This window comes from Prionailurus bengalensis, chromosome X (assembly GCF_016509475.1).
Source record: "Prionailurus bengalensis isolate Pbe53 chromosome X, Fcat_Pben_1.1_paternal_pri, whole genome shotgun sequence".
Classification (NCBI taxonomy): Eukaryota; Metazoa; Chordata; class Mammalia; order Carnivora; family Felidae; genus Prionailurus; species Prionailurus bengalensis.
This window is the reverse complement of record NC_057361.1, coordinates 42,250,164-42,262,785: the sequence shown is the minus strand read 5'-3', so window position 1 is coordinate 42,262,785 and position 12,622 is coordinate 42,250,164. Positions and strand designations below refer to the sequence as shown.

The following is a 12,622-nucleotide window of genomic DNA, read 5'->3' as shown; positions in this document are numbered from 1 at the left end:
TAATTGTTAGCTCTTCCTGATGGATAGACCCTGTAACTATTATATAATGTCCTTCTTCATCTCTTGTTCCAGCCTTTAATTTAAAGTCTAGTTTGTCTGATATAAGTATGGCTACTCCAGCTTTCTTTTGGCTTCCAGTAGCATGATAAATAGTTCTCCATCCCCTCACTCTCAATCTAAAGGTGTCCTCAGGTCTAAAATGAGTCTCTTGTAGACAGCAAATAGATGGGTCTTGTTTTTTTATCCATTCTGATACCCTATGTCTTTTGGTTGGCGCATTTAATCCATTTACATTCAGTGTTATTATAGAAAGATACGGGTTTAGAGTCATTGTGATGTCTGTATGTTTTATGCTTGTAGTGATGTCTCCAGTACTTTGTCTCACAGGGTCCCCCTTAGGATCTCTTGTAGGGCTGGTTTAGTGGTGACAAATTCCTTCAGTTTTTGTTTGTTTGGGAAGACCTTTATCTCTCCTTCTATTCTAAATGACAGACTTGCTGGATAAAGGATTCTCGGCTGCATATTTTTTCTGTCTAGCACCCTGAAAATCTCGTGCCAATTCTTTCTGGCCTGCCAAGTTTCAAAAGAGAGATCAGTCACGAGTCTTATAGGTCTCCCTTTATATGTGAGGGCACGTTTACCCCTTGCTGCTTTCAGAATTTTCTCTTTATCCTTGTATTTTGCCAGTTTCACTATGATATGTCGTGCAGAAGATCGATTCAAGTTACGCCTGAAGGGAGTTCTCTGTGCCTCTTGGATTTCAATGCCTTTTTCCTTCCCCAGTTCAGGGAAGTTCTCAGCTATGATTTCTTCAAGTACCCCATTCAGCACCTTTCCCTCTCTCTTCCTCCTCTGGGATACCAATTATGCGTATATTATTTCTTTTTAGTGTATCACTTAATTCTCTAATTTTCCCCTCATACTCCTGGTTTTTTTTATCTCTCTTTTTCTCAGCTTCCTCTTTTTCCATAACTTTATCTTCTAGTTCACCTATTCTCTCCTGCCTCTTCAATCCGAGCCGTGGTGGTTTCCATTTTGTTATGCATTTCGTTTAAAGCGTTTTTCAGCTCCTCGTGACTGTTCCTTAGTCCCTTGATCTCTGTAGCAAGAGATTCTCTGCTGCCCTCTATACTGTTTTCAAGCCCAGCGATTAATTTTATGACTATTATTCTAAATTCACTTTCTGTTATATTATTTAAATCCTTTTTGATCAGCTCATTAGCTGTTGTTATTTCCTGGAGATTCTTCTGAGGGGAATTCTTCTGCTTGGTCATTTTGGATAGTCCCTGGCGTGGTGAGGACCTGCAGGGCACTTCCCCTGTGCTGTGGTGTATAACTGGAGTTGGTGGGCGGGGCCGCAGTCAGACCTGATGTCTGCCCCCAGCCCACCGCTGGGGCCACAGTCAGACTGGTGTGTGCCTTCTCTTCCCCTCTCCTAGGGGTGGGATTCACTGTGGGGTGGTGTGGCTCATCTGGGCTACTTGCATCCTGCCAGGCTTGTGATGCTGGGGATCTGGCGTATTAGCTGGGGTGGGTAGGCAAGGTGCACAGGGGCAGGAGGGGCAGGCTTAGATCGCTTCTTCTTAGGTGATCCACTTCAGGAGGGGCCCTGTGGCAGCGGGAGGGAGTCAGATCCGCTGCTGGAGGGGTGGCTCCGCAGAAGCGCAGAGTTGGGTGTTTGCGCGGAGTGAGCAAGTTCCCTGGCAGGAACTGGTTCTCTTTGGGATTTTGGCTGGGGGATGGGCGGGGGAGATGGCGCTGGCGAGCGCCTTTGTTCCCCACCAAACTGAGTTCTGTCGTCCGGGGGCTCAGCAGCTCTCCCTCCCTTTGTCCTCCAGCCTTCCCGCTTTCCGAGCAGAGCTGTTAACTTATGACCTCCCAGACGCTAAGTCGCGCTTGTTGTGGGAACACAGTCCGTCAGGCCCCTCCGCTTTTGCCAGCCAGACTTGAGGGCTCTGCCTGGCCGGCGAGCCGCCCCTCTGCCCCGGCTCCCTCCCGCCAATCCGTGGAGCGCGCACCACCTCGCCGCCCTTCCTACCCTCTTCCGTGGCCTCTCGTCTGCGCTTGGCTCCGGCGACTCCGTTCTGCTAATCCTCTGGCGGTTTTCTGGGTTATTTAGGCAAGTGTAGGTGGAATCTAAGTGATCAGCAGGACGCGCGGTGAGCCCAGTGTCCTCCTACGCCGCCATCTTCCCTCCGATTAAAGCCTTTTCTTTATGAGTAGCTCTTTTCACATCTTTTTTAGAATTCTTTCCCTACCCCAGGACTATGAAAACATTTTCCTTTATTGTTTTCTAGCCACCTTATTGTATTATCTTTCACATTAGATTTATAATTTATCTGTAGTTGATTTTTGTGTATAGTGAGTTAGTGGCTAAGTGTGATCTTTTCCCCCCATGTAGATATCCAGTAATCCATCCACATTTATTTGAAAAGCTCATCCTCTCCCCACTGCTTTGTAGGGCCAACTTTTTCATAACTCAGGTATCCATACACATTTGGATTCTTTAAAAATTCTTTAATGTTTATTTATTTTGGAGGGGGGGACAGAGAGAGAGGGAGACACAGAACCTGAAGCAGGTTCCAGGCTCTGAGCTGTCAGCATAGAACGTGAATCGGGCTCAAACTCAAGAACCATGAGATCATGACCTTAGCCAAAGTTGGACACTTAACCGACTGAGCCACCCAGGTGCCCCTGGATTCTATTTTTAGTTCTACTGGACTATTTGTCTATCCTTGTGCGAATACCACATTCTCTTTTGTATATTCGATATACTTAGAGAATATTCCATATATTTGATGGAGTAGTTTTTCTACCATGATTTGTGATTTTCCAACAATGTAGGCCTCTTGTATTAAGTCATCACCATGAACTGGGAACCCAATCAGAAGTTCCTTTCATCCTCCTCACCCGGTGGTCAGTATTTTAGAATAAAAGGAATGTACAATTACAGGGACTCGTGACATTTGAGGATGTGGCTGTGGATTTCACCCACGAGGAGTGGCAGTACCTGAACCCTTCACAGAAGTCTTTGTACAGAGAAGTGATGCTAGAGACCTATAGCAACCTGGTCTCTGTGGGTAAGAATGGCTTCCTCAGGTAACTTTGCTGTTTGTGATTGTCTCTGACAGAGGGTGTATCCTTTCTCAATTTTGAAATCTTGTAAGACCTCTGAACTGCTTGAAAAGTTTGACATTGAATTCTGGGGATCAAAGTTCCTTTTCCCCCCTTTGCTTTCCTGACAGGGTGTTTGTGAACTCAAAACCCAGGTGAAGTGGTTTGACTTGACCATTATGTCAGTTGATAGGTCTCTTGTGCTGCCCCACACTCCACCTTCTTCTTTCTCAGAGGCTCTGAAGACCAAGGAGGTGTCACTGTCATTTCTCATTAGCAGGGCAGCAGGTTACCAAACCAGACCTCATCCTGAAATTGGAGGTAGAAGAGCCATGCCTGGCAGAGACAAAAATCTCAATTTGGGACTTTCCAGGTAAGCGGGATTGACTCAGACGATGGTGACACTAAGTGCCACCTTGTCACCCAGGAGTAAGGACCTCTGAAAGGGCTTTCAGGAATGTCTTGAGAAAGGTTGTGACCATTTGATGTTGTTAGTTAGGGACATGAATATCTCAGACATAAGACTGACATCCTCGCCCTTGTCTCATACTCATCAGACCACTCCCCTTAAGTTGGTGCTCACCCACAAATTTCTGCACAGCTCCTTTTCCCGGCATGGAAGTGTCTTAGCTGCATGTCCCTGCCCCTAAGCCCTGCCACTTCTCCCATTCTCATTTCCCTTGCTGCCTTATCTAAAGCCGGACCCACATTAGTCACAGGCCTAGGAACAAAGGCTCTAATTCCATATTGGATTACCTGATTCCATTCATTTTAGATATTCCTATCACATTTGCTCTCCTAAAAAATCTTGATTATCTTTTTTAAAAAATAGCTTTATTGAGATATAATGCACAGACCATAAAATTCACTCTTTTGAAGTCTGCAGATTCAGTGATTTTTAGGATATTCACCCAGTTATGAGACTATCACCACTATCTAATTCTAGAACATTATCGTCACCCCAAAAAGAAACCCTTACCCCTTATCAGTCAGTGTCCATTTCTTCCTTCCCCCAGCCCCTGGCACTTACTGATCTACCTTGTGCCTCTATGGTTTTTCCTATTCTGGAAATTTCATATAAATGGAACCATACAAAATGTGGCACACTATCTCTTCTATACCTCAAAAGTAAATAAGTAAACTTTAAAGAAATAAAAGGGAAAAAAAGATGGACAAGAATCATTTGTAGGTTTTAAGAAGTAAGAATCCAAGTAGCTATAAGCACACCCAGCACCTAGATGCTGATTTCTCAATACCATTCCCCACTAAAAAGGAATCGAACATCCTTGGAGAAGCTGCTGATTCTAGGTCTGAAACAGGGAAAGTACAGTGTGAACTGAGAAAGAAAGAATATGAATGAATCCCCAGCAGGCTCTGTGCTATCAGCGCACAGCATGATGTGAGGCTTGATCCCATGAACCATGAGATCATGACTTGAGCCAAAACCAAGAGTTGGATGCTTAACCAATTGAGCCACCTCAGGCGCCCCTCCTCTTTTATTTTTATAAAGTAACTGGTTGTCTTTTAGTTTCCCACATTCTGGACTTTGCTAAGTCCCATATGGTGGTATTTAACATACTCCTCTGTCCCTTGTTTTTCTTGTAAATTGGTGGTTAGATTTTGAAATTTGATCAGATTCAGGGTTTTATGTTTTCTTTTAGCAAGTTTACTTCCTAGCTGGTATAACATCCTTCCATCAGGAGGCATGGTTGTCTATTGTAATGATGAGCTATCGGTGATTATTGCTCAGATCTATTCATTAATGTTTGCAAAGTGGTGATATTCTATCATTCCTTCTTTGTTGATTAGCTGGAATATTTCTATAAAGAGGATTGCCCTTCATCTATTATTTGGTTACATGTTAGTTCCATGAGTTCCATATGAGTTGCATATGTTTTTCCATATATTTACCAGTTTTAAAAAAATAAGGAGTTGGTTTTGTAGCATCATTCAAAAGGTGACTAATATGTCCTTTTTGAGGATCCATATTTTATTTTTTAATCCACTGCCTTATTCTTACTGTGAATCAAACTGCCCTGTCTCTGGCCAGTGGAAACCCTTTCAAGTTGGCTCCTGAGTCTTTGCTTCCTTGCTTTCTGTTACAAGATGTTCCAGGCTCATTTTATATATTTTCCATCTCCAGCCTGGAATCAGCCATTTCTCTAAGGATCCCTGGTTTTTTAGGGGTAAAAAGTGTTTTCAGACCACAATTTAGACATTATGGAATTGTTTCTAGGCCTTTTTATTGACAAAGCTAGGAACTATGTTTTAAAAAAAAAAGATTTTAAAGTATATCATCTGTTCAAATTGGTATTTCCAAATCAAATTCTCTGCTTAAAGGTTTTTATTTTGTTAATCTTAACATCTGATGGTAATATTGTTAGTATTATTCTGAAACTGCTAAATTCTCTATAGTGGTTTCAATTAATTGAGGTAATCACGTTGGTGCCATTAAGAATCAAGACTTTTCAGCATGGTTGTTTGGAAATACAGATGAGGGTATAATTATTATTATGGAAGCCTTTTAAATTCAGTTTTGCTTTATGATTATATAAAATATTGCCTTGGTTCCAAAGTCAAATCTAGAAAACAAGGTATATTTAAAGAATTTCAGCTGCTTTCCCTCCATCTCATTCTCTTCCTTCCTTTTTCCTATAAGTAATCATTTATTAAAATTTAAAGGTATAGTCTTCCATTGTTTATATGATGAGCCCATATAAATATATGTTTATATATTTCTTTCTTTAGAAAAATGGTAGCCTATTATGTACAGTTTTATTCACCTTTTTTTCACTTAATGGTCAAGAACATGTTGAATATATTGACATATTCCTTATTTCTTCTTATAGGAGTATAGTGGCTCTTAATCATAATAGTAGTTGTTATTGTAGTAGTAGCATCAGTTGTTCTAGCAAACAGTTTAAAGTACTTCCTATGTGCCATGCATGCCCTGTTATAAGCAGGTTAATCCTATCAACATTTGAGTAAGCACTATTACAACTCCTGTTTCCAGATGGGAAATAAATACAAATAGATTAGGTAAGTTGCTCAGGTCACAGAGCAAATGAATGGTTGAGCCAGGATTTGATCCTGGGCTAGAGAGCTTATGACCCTAACTATGCTGCTTCTTACCACCTAATGAGGTCCAGATTCAGTAGATGCTTGGTGGAGCTTGGGTCCCATCAGATGTATTTTATAAAAGCTTTTCCTGTGATTCTGATGTTCATGCCTGGTTAAGAACTAGTGCTTTGCTAATATAATTAAGGATGTCATAGGAACATGATCCATTTTAAACTTCAGTATTACTATTGTAAGTGTTATCGTTGTTAAATCTAAATGGTAATAGGAGTCTTTTTTTACTCTTTCATATTTTTTGTACATTTGATAATTTTCATACAGAATTTTAGGAGAAGGTAGGAAAAAATTAAACTACAAAAATGATTAAAATTCAGTATATATGCAAAAAGTATTTACCATATTTTATTGACTTCAAGATCCAGTTGATTTTTTTGAATTTAATTTTAGAGAGTGTGTGAGTGAGGGAGAGGGGCAGAGGGAGGGAGAGAATCTTGACTGGGCTCCATGCTCAGTGCAGAGCCCAACACGAGGCTTGATCCCACAACCCTGGGATCATGACCTGAGCCCACATCAAGAGTTGGCCAGCCACTCAACTGACTGAGCCACCCAGGTGCCCCAAGATCCAATTAAATTTAATACATGCCACTAAGAAAAATTGCCACCAATTAATTTATGACATGTCATTGGTTATAAGGTACATCTGGATTCAGAGATGTTAAAATGTGAAATAATATGCATCTTGCAATTGGTGAAATATGGTATATTTAAGGCAAGGCTTTGCAACTTTAACTGTCTAAATGAGTGGTACAGATGATTACTTTAGAAATTAACAAAAATTATATAGGAAGATCAGAGTAAGCTTTTGTGAAAAGACTGAATTGCTCCTTGAAAGTTATCAATATTCTGATCATAGCAAAATATGGAAGACTGGGCTATGTGAGTGATAGAACATGAGGAAGGGTTTTTAGTGAAAATAATGTAGATAGGAGCAGGAGGTGGTGTTGACAAACTGCAAGCTTGAATGACTCCAGATTGGGCAGAGATCTTTAAGGTGATCTTTGTTTTTGTAAGGCTAATATTTCTAGATTTTTATCCTATTCACTAAGAATGTGGATTCAGGATTGTAAAATTTGAGTCCACTGATCACACTGTTGTATTTCTACCTAGTTAGAAATAGTGTAAGTTGGTACAGTTAAGAGTTCATATGATAAATGAAGGGTGATAAAGTCCCCAGAATTGATGGAAATCAGAGATGATGTAAAAGTAGAGGTAAGAAAGACTGAGATATCAAGGTAAGATTGTTTTTGGTAACAAAAAGACTAGGAGGTGGGAGTTTAGTAAAAGAACAGGATTTGACCATCAAAATTCTCTCTAGGAACTCATAAAATGAGATAATTATACCAGCTCTCCCCATGCTTTAATAAAATCACGTTTTTGCACCCAAACAAAAATAGTATTGGCTTTTATATGGTAGGGGATTTTTAAAGAAGTTCCATTACATAATGTTAAGTTACAAAATGGTTTATTGTACTTCCTTCTAGAAGCCTATCAAGTTGATGAACAGATTGAGAGACAGCATCAGGATGACCAAGATAGGTATTTGTTGATGCAAATTGGATTCCCTGACAAGACAACAATTATCACCAGGACTGGCCCTGACTATAATGAATTTGGAAATGTACTTCATCTTAGTACAAACTTTTTGGCTTCAATACAAAGATCCCATAAACATGAGTCATTTGGAAATAATATGGTAGATAATTTAGACCTATTTACCAGAAGTTCTGTAGGAAAGAAACATGATAATGGATGTGCAAAATTATTCTTCCACACTGAGTATGAGAAAACAACTCCTGGAGTAAAACCCCATGGATATAAAGAATGTGGGAAGGCCCTGAGGCGAAAGAAAGGTCTTAGTCTACAAGAGAGAATTAAAAATGGAGAGAAACCCTTTGAATGCACTGCATGTAGGAAAACATTCAGCAAGAAGTCACACCTCATTGTACATTGGAGAACTCACACAGGAGAGAAACCCTTTGGATGTACTGAATGTGGAAAAGCCTTTAGCCAAAAATCTCAGCTCATTATACATTTGAGAAGTCATACAGGAGAGCGACCCTTTGAGTGTCCAGAATGTGGAAAAGCCTTCAGAGAAAAGTCAACTGTCATCATACATTACAGGACTCATACAGGAGAGAAGCCTTATGAATGTAACGAATGTGGAAAAGCCTTCACACAGAAGTCAAACCTCATTGTCCATCAGAAGACCCATACAGGAGAGAAAACTTATGAATGCACTAAATGTGGGGAATCTTTCATACAGAAGCTTGATCTAATTATACATCATAGTACTCATACAGGAAAGAAACCACATGAATGTAATGAGTGTAAGAAAACTTTCAGTGATAAGTCAACTCTCATTATACATCAAAGAACTCATACAGGAGAAAAACCTCATAAATGTACCGAATGTGGGAAGTCTTTCAACGAGAAGTCAACCCTCATCGTGCATCAGAGAACTCATACAGGAGAGAAACCCTATGAGTGTGATGTGTGTGGGAAAACCTTCACCCAAAAATCAAACCTTGGTGTACATCAGAGAACCCATTCAGGAGAGAAACCTTTTGAATGTAATGAATGTGAGAAAGCATTCTCTCAGAAATCCTATCTTATGCTACACCAGAGGGGTCACACAGGAGAGAAGCCCTATGAATGCAGTGAATGTGAAAAAGCATTTTCCCAGAAATCGTACCTCATTATACATCAAAGAACTCATACAGAAGAAAAACCATATAAATGTAATGAATGTGGCAAAGCCTTCCGAGAAAAGTCCAAGCTCATTATACATCAGAGAATTCATACAGGAGAGAAACCTTACGAATGTCCCGTATGTTGGAAAGCTTTTAGTCAAAAGTCACAGCTCATAATACATCAGCGAACACACACAGGAGAGAAACCCTATGCATGTTCTGAGTGTGGCAAAGCCTTCAGAGAAAAATCCACATTCACTGTACACCAGCGAACTCATACTGGAGAGAAACCCTACAAGTGTACAGAATGTGGGAAAGCCTTTACCCAAAAATCAAACCTTATCGTACATCAGAGAACACATACGGGAAAGAAAGCCCACGGAAAAGGCCACGGCCGGAAGTCAAAGCTCATTGCACATTAGAGAGTATATCAGTGGTGCCTGTTAAATGTTAATGTTCACTGAAGGAAGTTTTTGTCAATTTAGTTAACATTTTAAAAGTATGTTCGGACTTCTGGTTTAAATATGGGGAATAAAGCCAGCCTCTCTTTTTTTCATCTCATTCTTCACCCAGAAACTACCAGGATAAAAAGCAGAAGTATAATCTCTGTATCTAACAAAATGAGGAGATAGCTAAAACCTTGATGGGAGTGCTGCCAGAGGCAGAGGGAAGCAAGCAGTGGTGCAGCAGATTTTAGAGAGAACACTCAAGGCTGCAGATGTGAGACAGTACTGGGAAGGACTCTTAGTTGAGGTTTAGGATATACTCTGAGTGTAAGACCACATACATCCACAAGAGTAGCAGAGGGCATGGGCAGGTGGGAGATAGGATGTTTCCTAGACCCACTTGGGGTCTGAGGAGAGACAGAGGCCTCGACAAGGAATCGCTCAGACAAGCCATATTTGTAGAAAGTAGTCTGTACTCCTGAGAGGAGCACTTGGCAGGGGCTGGGGCAAGAGAAGGGAGTGTTCCTTGTGAAGAACCCTTCAGCTGCACCTGTTTACTGACTGGAGAAATCAACTCTAAAAGAAATAGCAAATGGAGAAAAAAAAACCATCCCAATTGTAAGAAAAACTCTTACCTGCCTAGAACGTGGCCCTGGCTTCTTATCAAACAGCACGTCCAGGAAAAACTCCTATTCAAACAAAAATGATTCCAAAGTAATGAAAACCACAAATGCAATGGCTTTGAGCCAGCAGTTCCACTTCTAGGAATGTATATACTCATGCATGTACAAAACGATGAACACAACAGATACTCGCTGGTGCACTGTTTGTGAAAACAAGAGGTTGGAAGCTGTCCAGATGACGGGTCTGGATCCTGGAATCTCAGCATGCTTATATAACAAACTCCCAGGTAGACAAAATAAATGCAGAAAGAGAACCTGGGCATCATTTGGGCAGTGATGTGGAAGATCAACATACATCATTAGGTGCAAAAAGCAGGGTGCAGGACAGTGAATATAATATGCTACCATTCGTACATAAAAAGAACAAATGGCAAGTACATAATTGAGCATATATGCATAAACTATCTCTGGGAAGATACATGAGAAGCTGGGAACCCTATTACCTCTGGGAAAGGGAAGGGGAAATGGGTGGCTGGGGGAATGGAGTTGGGAGGGAGACAACTGTGTATGTCCTTTCATAATTTTTGAAAATCGTGCTATGTGGATGTACTACCTTTTCAATAAATAAAACTTTTTAAAATGCATATTTTGTTCCACAGCTGTGATAATGAAGTTATATTCTAAATATAGGATTTCATAACATTTTTTAAAGAAGCTTATTTATTTTGAGAGAGAACCAACGAGGAAGGGGCCGGGGGTGGGCAGAAGATCTGAAGCGGGTTCTGTGCTGACAGCAGCAAGCCCTATGCGGGGCTCGAGCTCACAAACCCTGAGATCATGACCTGAGCCGAAGTTGGACATTCAACTAGCTGAGCCACCCAAGCACCCCAGAATTTCATAGCATTTAATACATATGTGTTCAATGTGGAGTTAAATTTTTTGAGTGAATAATCTGCCAGAAAAACAGATATCTAGCCAGTTCCAAAGGTACACAGGCATTACTTTCCTGAGGGGGTCAAATAAGGTGATTCTTAGGTCAGCTGGGACCACATCATGTAAACCTGAAATAATTGAGCCCCAGTGTGGGGCTTGAACTCATAAACCATGAGATCATGACCTGAGCCGAAGTCAGTTGTCGGACATGCAACTGACTGAGCCACTCTGGCACCCCAAGACTGGAATACGTTCTTATTTAGTGTGCACAGAGACATCTGAAAATATTCTCTAACAAAGCTCACCATTGTCTTTCCATATCTTACCACAATGATGTAGATTTCATTTGTGTTTGCGTATTTGTATTATAAGTGATAAAATCATGAGTACACAAGGAAATTGGGTAGCTTGCCCCCTAGGTCAGACTGCTGCTGGTGACATATTGAAACCATGGTCTGAATGGACACAGCCAAAGACCAGGTAACAGTATGTCTGCTCCAGAAGAAGAAGTCCAACTGTGTGACCATATTTGTGGCCCTCGATTCTGTGGCTTTTCACTGGGGCTATCTCTGGTGGAACTGGGTAACCCAAGCTATGTAAGACTGGGCATGGTCAGTGTTTGGATTTAACAAAACAGGTGAATGAATCAGACCTCTGGGACCATGCCTGTGCCCTTCCAAGCCTTGTTTTTTCCCCTAAATTATCCTGCAAGAAAATGAAGCATGGACTCACTTTTTATGAGCTATGTGAGTCAGATATGTCACATTTAGTGCCTTTCCAGGGAGAAAGAGCTTGGAAGAAATGTGGGACTGACTTACTTGCTTCTGGTACAGTCTGCTGAGAGAATGATGCCCAAAAGCACTAAAAATGAAGCATTTCATCTTCCCGCTAAATAAAGAATATTCCTGGGGTTTCAGGTCATCCTGAAGTGGGGCGTGGATAGGGGTCAGATCTTACCATTCCAGGTTGATTATGAACTCCTGCTTCCTGGGGCACAGATGGCAAACGAATGGGCCATGTGTGTGAGTGGAAGTGAATGGGGCATGGACCTAGGGGGAAAGGGTGGGGGTGAACAGCAGGATGTGGATAAGTGGGTTGGAATTAGGGGAAAATAGAAGAGGGTAAGGAAGGGCCAGGTGTGAAGGAATGGAGTAATGAGGGGGCAGAGTGGGGGCAAACAGGGAAGAGTAGGAGAAAATTGTATAAATAGCCAGTGGGGTGAGTTACTGGAGAAGAGTAGAATATAAGTCAATATGAGTAATGCTGGGAAGAGTGGGAGTGAGTAGTTTGAGTGAATGGGCAGAAAGTGGGTTGAAAATGTGGATAGAGTGGAGTAAGTTGGGATAGAAAACCTAGTGGGAATGATGGTGAACGGGGCAGAGTAAAGAGCAGTCAGACAGGCGGCAAAATATGGCAGACCATTAGCAAGTATGAAGAGGAAGAATATGGGTATCAGCGAGGGACAGACCACTGGATCTGTCGTAACAGGGACTTGTGTTGGGCCGTAGGGTTTTGGGGTCTCAGTGATGCGGGATCTGATGGTATTGGTGATGGGGGTTTGGTGAGGACTGAGTGGAGGAGGCAGGAGGTGGTCACGGGTTTCTGCACAAAGAGGCGCTGCCCTGAGGACCCCACGGTGATTACAGGTATACAGGATGGGAACAGCCCATGCTTGGGA

The 12,622-nt window shown here is 41.5% G+C and overlaps 1 protein-coding gene across 6 annotated transcripts in view; it reads left to right on the top strand.

Annotated features, from left to right (window-relative positions):
- Nucleotides 1–10,655, top strand: part of ZNF182 (zinc finger protein 182) — a 36,911-nt gene extending 26,256 nt beyond the window's left edge. For 4 of the 6 annotated variants that reach the window (XM_043571687.1, XM_043571686.1, XM_043571685.1 and 1 more), the window contains 3 exons: nucleotides 2,954–3,080; nucleotides 3,392–3,487; nucleotides 7,734–10,655. In XM_043571687.1, coding sequence (XP_043427622.1) covers nucleotides 2,954–3,080; nucleotides 3,392–3,487; nucleotides 7,734–9,364 — 1,854 coding nt within the window. In that variant the 3' untranslated portion in view covers nucleotides 9,365–10,655. The remainder of the gene's footprint in view (nucleotides 1–2,953; nucleotides 3,081–3,391; nucleotides 3,488–7,733) is intronic. The other 2 variants (XM_043571690.1, XM_043571689.1) reach the window with 1 other exon arrangement.
- Nucleotides 10,656–12,622: the final 1,967 nt, after the last annotated feature.